General features: G+C 34.9%; 1 protein-coding gene across 1 annotated transcript; it reads right to left on the reverse strand.

The window, feature by feature from the left end:
• Positions 1 to 2,683: 2,683 nt before the first annotated feature.
• On the reverse strand, positions 2,684 to 6,118 carry LOC131644440 (2-methyl-6-phytyl-1,4-hydroquinone methyltransferase, chloroplastic-like). Its single transcript, XM_058914940.1, has 4 exons — positions 5,964 to 6,118; positions 5,251 to 5,840; positions 4,150 to 4,456; positions 2,684 to 2,971 (listed from the first exon to the last, which is right to left on the reverse strand). The coding sequence occupies exons 2-4, from the start codon at positions 5,829 to 5,831 to the stop codon at positions 2,816 to 2,818; spliced, it is 1,044 nt and encodes a 347-aa protein (XP_058770923.1). The 5' UTR covers positions 5,832 to 5,840; positions 5,964 to 6,118; the 3' UTR covers positions 2,684 to 2,815.
• Between the last annotated feature and the right edge of the window lie 265 nt (positions 6,119 to 6,383).

Here is a 6,383-nt window from a genome sequence, read left to right on the forward strand (position 1 = left end):
GTAAATGTTAATAGTGACAGAAACTGTGGTTTTTGAGCTGTTTTGGATTTAATCGGTAAGGGAGAGGATGACCATCAACTTGTCTGCCTTCATCTTATACAAGATAGATGACGACGGATAGGGAATCATACACAAAGATATATGGGAATAAATAAAATTACAATATAATTCTTAATGCTCTTGTTCTTTCTCTTTGTGGTCCGACTCTATTTGACAAATGGATGTGTTTTCTAGAAATGGAACATCTCATAGAATGCTTATGATAGGGTGTGCATTGATTTAACATGATATGGTTTCTCATAAGCATTCTTTCCACTTTGGAGTAAGCCACCTCATAATCCATATGAATGCATCATGTGTATTGGTTGGTTATAAGAAAAAACATTTTGTTCAAGTTTATTTGAAATTGGAATGTAATATACCAAAGATATCACAAGAGGGGGCGACACATTTCAAACAAGATGTTGAAACATGGTCGGATCACTTTCTTGAAAGGGAGGAAGAGTTCACCAAGTTGAGCGACATTGAACGAGAAGCAAATAAGGAAAGATCGAAGATTGTGCCACCAATAGATTTAGGTAGTGACTCAACTTTTCATGCGTTTTAATTGTAATCTAACAATGTAACACATTTTTTTTTGTAAGTAACTGACCGCTTAATGGTATAAAATTGGATGTTATTTTTTGGACAATTTTTGATTTTTTAGATTCTGCTCTGTATAACTATGGTTCGTTTTACGACATAATTTTTTGGTAGATCTACAAATGCATCTCCAGATACCTCTTTATTAATTAAAAAAGAAAACAAAGTATCATTCGGAGTTGCATCTCCAGAGAGACACTTATTTTTTGAAAAAATAAGGCGGATCCAGAGATGTATCACCAGATATACCTTTATAAATAAATAAATAAACTCAACAGGTGATCATTCGGAGTTGCATCTCTGAAGCGACCCTTATTTTTTGAAAAAATAAGGCAGATCCAGAGATGTATCTCCGAAGTGTTTCATCATACATGATCCTGTATGTGAGGTCCTTATTGCTCTACAAGTTCTATAAATAGGATCTCTCAATCCATTTTCTTTACACAAACCAGAATGTCTACATATCACCATCTTGCTTTTGTGTATTTCAATGGCACAACACCACCACTTCGATTTCGGACCTACGAGGACATACATCTCGTCGATCTGAAAACCAAACTGAATACTCTCTTGCAATATCCAGACAATCAGAGAGTTTCCAAGATCGAATAGCGTTCAGCCTCGATAGACAACGAAGGGAGGATATTGTTCACATTGCTCGAACTGAAGACAGATGATGATTTGAAGGTGATGTGGAGTATCTTTTAATGTTACTCAACAAAGGGTTTGATTGAAATGGATGCAACGATTCAAAGATCAGTCGACAATATTATAAGAATGTTGCAACGTCCTGAACTACATATTTTCAATAACATGTAATGTTAATATATGTAATGTTTACTTTTGAAATTAATTCAAGTTATGTGATTTTCTGCCGTTGTTGTTTCAACTTATTTCTGTTTTGATCTAACAGAGCATTTTTTCAGAGATGCATCTTTGAAAAGCTCATTGGCTAATGAACTAAGGGGCATTTCAGAGAAACTTCTCTGAATCAACCTTTCGTGCATACGAAGATGCTTCTCCAGATTAATCTTTTACAAAATAAGTGAGTCCGAAAATATATCTCCGGACACTTGAGACATTTTAATCTTTTCACAGTGGTGTGAGAAAAGTCATAAAGATGTAAAGAGCATTTCCCAAATTCTAAATTATGTGAATTACCACAAATGCATCTTTTAATATAAAGATGTAAAGAGCATTTCCCAAATTCTAAATTATGTGAATTACCACAAATGCATCTTTTAATATCTCGCTCTTACAAGTCTCTTACTCGAACAATAAGAACACATTGGCATGATAGGGCCAGGTCCATGCTTAAGGGATTGTTGATCGGAATAAGTGATGGAAAAGCATCCTATAAAAATTCAAAAATACCCCTCGAAATGTATTTTTGATTTTTGTGGTAGCAAATCTTAAATTGCCTTAAACAATTCCCATTACATTGTCTCACATTGCTTTAATACTTAACTTGACCTATTTGAATTAAGCGAAAGACCTATTTGACAATATGTGTAAAGCTTGTTCTAAACATTTTGATTCAACTAGAGTTAGAATTAAGCAAAAGACCAATTTGACAATATGTGTAAAGTTTATATTAGATGGTTGACAAACAAATCCATATATTCTCTCAGCTCCCGAATTTTAAATAAGAAGCTCCCGAATTTTAAATAAGAACCAGGGTCACAAATTGATTATTTCATTGCTTTAGGCCTCAAGTTCAGATCTAGATGTTGAGATTTCGATGATTTTCTTGATAAAAGGTTCAGATGTGTTGTAGTTTTAGTGCCTATTATCAGATCTAGATGTTGAAATTTCAACAAACTTGATGATTATTCAGATATGTGGTTGTTTTGGTGCTGCTTCTTTCCTTTACAAATCTTTAAATTTAGAAACAAAATATAAGTTCTGTAAACTAAAGTAAAATCGAAAAACATTTTAACCAATAACTCAGGACTACAAATGAGCAGAACCGAATAACAAGTGTACTACCGATAAAATTAGCATGACCTATAAAAAAACATGCAGAAAAACAGAGCTCAACTAGGAAAAGAAACTACCGATTATTAGGTTTGATATAATATTTCTCAACTGCATATGTAATAATCTTACATTTGATAAAACTTTGAACAAAGACATTGATAGTATCAAAGCGTACACTAACTACCAATCTCTCTCATATTGGCTGACCTTTGGGAACAATTTGATCTTTGAGCCACATGTAAATAGGAACCAATGTAAACCATGCAGCTGCCAGGACACCCAAAATAAACCGCGGTAAGAAGACAAAAGGATCTACAGGCTTTTCAACATCTTCTTCCTTTGGACCAAGCTGCATGAAATTGCAGAATTTATAGGTCAAAATCAGCATATTTTACATTGTGCACCTTGTAAGCCATGATAAGAAAGCATACTTATGTACAGCCATTTTGCCAATGCAAGAAGGGGATAGTGTGTGATCTTTGATAGCAGTTAAACATATGCAACAAACCTTTAAATCATATAACTTTGTTAAGCTGAATAGACACATTGTACGACGAAGCAAGCAAACCATAATGATTGGCAGCAGTGGAAAACAGAGGTAAGATCGCTAGTGCTTAACGAAAGATTCAGACTCTAAACCGAAGTGCTCATAGCATTCAACCAAAAGAACCTAAAGATCACATTCTACTGAAGAAACCCAGTACAATTGTATGCCAACAAATAATATTTTGGTAAATAAAACCTGTTTGGTCTTAATGAACTTCAATTATTAAAAGAATAATAATTTGAGTTGGAAAGAGTGTGAAACTTGACCTAACTGTACATGTAAAACCAAAAGAAAATGTAACCAATAAAATCAACCACAGTAGTTAATTCATCATGCAAGTCTGTAGCTGTTTTCTTTTTTTACTTTTCATTTTTATTCGTCAATGCTTCACAATAATCAACTGTTCCAATCTGTAATCTTCCCATATCAGGATATGACAAGCTTTATGTAGGCACAAGTTTATAGCAGCCTGTGCATATATCTTACATGTTAATATTCATAATACAAAGTGACGGAGATCAAGAAAGGCCACTGTCACCTAAAAATATGGTATTTAAAAATGACTGTTTATTTTCGATGTACAAGATATAGTAGTGCTTTGTTCATAACTCCATGCTACTATTGTTATGGGAAAAAGAAATTAATAGAATTGGAATAAGAAAATTAATAAAAAGTCAAAGGGTAGGATAGGAAAAATAACACTATTGTTTAATTGATATGAATAATTAATTTGGGGCAAATTTTTTTGCTAAAGTTACTTATAGTTTAGGACAGAGGGAATAACTCTCAAGTAAAGCATATACTATTTTATTGTTAGTATGTCATAAAATGGCAGGAATCGGGACGTCCTTGCACAAACAGACACACCAGAACACCATTAAGAAGAAGCAACCACGTAGAACCCGCCTCTGATTTGAGTTATAAAAAAACACGAGCAAAGTCAACAAAAAATGTAATTGAGAAGCTAAGATGACAAATACCTGCAAAGGAGAATCCCCAGATGCAGGCTTAACACCAGTCACCGAACAACCCATAATCAAGCCATGACGGCGAACTCCACGGTACCATTTTGGGCCAATCCTTTTTAGCTGGACATTCTTAAACCCTGCCTTCGTAAACCATTCAATATACTCTTCTTCTGTAGGGAAAAGCATCCATACATCTGCAAAGAAACGCGACAACCAAAATGTTGGGTGAACAGGACCAATTAAACATGCCTTTCCCCCAAGTTTCAAAACCCTGTATGCTTCCTTGATGCCACGCTGTGGATCTGGCCAGTATTCAATACTGAAAAACAAAAGCATATCATTACAACCTCTGCCAAACCTAACCACTTCATATCTTTATACATTTGAACAACAGTATCATTAACATTGCAACTAAAGCATACAAATACACCTCTTTCAAATGAAGATACTTTATATCTATTCACACTTGAACAGCAACAACAAGATTGCAACAAAGACACGCAGATACAAAAAAATACTAATAGTCATCTATGAAGCATTGACACATACACAAATACTGACATGTAGATTGTAGACAGAGGTAAAAAAGTGAAAAATTGAGTGTATGTTTGATTTCACATTTGGAGCACCCATAATTGATTATGGATGTGTAAAATTGATTTTGACATGTTTGGTTACTCTCTAGTAGAATTGATAACGCATTTTAGAATTGTTTATACTTGAAGCTAGTATTTGTACCTTTTGAGTCTAAACGTGATTTTTAGATTAAAAGTTCCTATTCAACTCACTTTTGCAAAAATTTATCCAAACATAAATCATTTTATCTTCAACTTACTATTAGCCAGAATCAATTTTACAGAATCAATTAACTCAAAACCAAGTGTCCTCACCGCAGTTGCCAACACACATTGAGTCAATTGAATATAACATGAGTTGGTATTCTGTGGGATACTAATATGTGTCGAATACTAGACACGCTGTCAATCAAAATTTCTGGTTCTCCATAGATAATCATAAATCAGAACACCCAAATACAATTTGAAAGAAATTAAGCAAGCATTGATATTTAAATCCATACAAAACAGCAATAGATATGTCCCGAAAGAGATGTACCTTCCTGCGGATACATATCTATCTGCATAATCAGTTTTAAAGGGAAGATCTTCAGCATCCCCTTCAATTATCTTACAATCCTTAAGCGGCTCCTTTTCCTTAGCTTTAGCAAGCTGATGCGGCGACTGATCAAGAATGGTAACATTCTTAGCATCCACATGCTTCACAATCCCCAACGTAGTAAACCCAGTCCCACCACCAACATCAACCACAAGCATATTCCTATCAGTGAGTTCAGCCGGTTCAAGAGCCTCATCTCTCATATCCTCAGTCCAATGACCCGGGTTAACAACATGGTCATACACAATTGACAGAAACCTATAAAACCAATACGCCTCTTTTTTGTGCTGTATAAACCTAGGTTGCGAGCTTGGCCTCGAAGATGATGATACACTAGAACTACTACATTTAGGTACTAAATTGGTCCTCGAATATGAAACCCTAGAAGTGGCATTGATACTCGATTTGGGGAAACTTAGGGTCTTACCGTGGAAATCTGATGCTGTGAAACCTAATCCGTTTGGGGTTCTGTTGTTCAACATTGTGAGCTTTCCGGTTCCACTGAGCATCAGTGAAGCCATTGAATTGACCTGAAAAAGCAAAATTGGGTTTGAATTTAAGTTAGTTTCACATTACAATGAGAGTTGTTGGGATGAAAATTGATTTTGTGGAGAGTGATAGAGTGAGAAATTTTAGCGGAAAATTGAGATTACCGAGTGATGATGGATAGAGAGAGAAAGTGGATGAGAGAGAAACACGTAGCACGGGCTTTAAACGAAGGTGGGATGTCGTTTTGGGTGTTGAAATGTGTCGCTCACAGAATTTCAATTCAATGCATTTCTCGCCACATACTCAAACTCCGAGATGATTGTGATATGATATGGAGTAGTAGTAACTCTTTTTTAAGGAACTTTTTAATTCGTATTTTCACTATTTTTTTTAACAAGTCCTAATAAGTATGCTTATTGTATCATATGATTTGTCTAGTTTTTATTATCGAACATCTGGCTAGAGGATCAATAGCCAAACACAATCAGTTCTACTTCTCCAAGAATGTGGACCAACATCTTCGTGGGACATTGTTCTACAAACATATTTTACCTGGTCTTCCGTTACATGGCAGAAATTTCACT

The sequence above is a fragment of the Vicia villosa genome, linkage group LG1 (genome assembly GCF_029867415.1).
Source record: "Vicia villosa cultivar HV-30 ecotype Madison, WI linkage group LG1, Vvil1.0, whole genome shotgun sequence".
Taxonomy (NCBI): domain Eukaryota; kingdom Viridiplantae; phylum Streptophyta; class Magnoliopsida; order Fabales; family Fabaceae; genus Vicia; species Vicia villosa.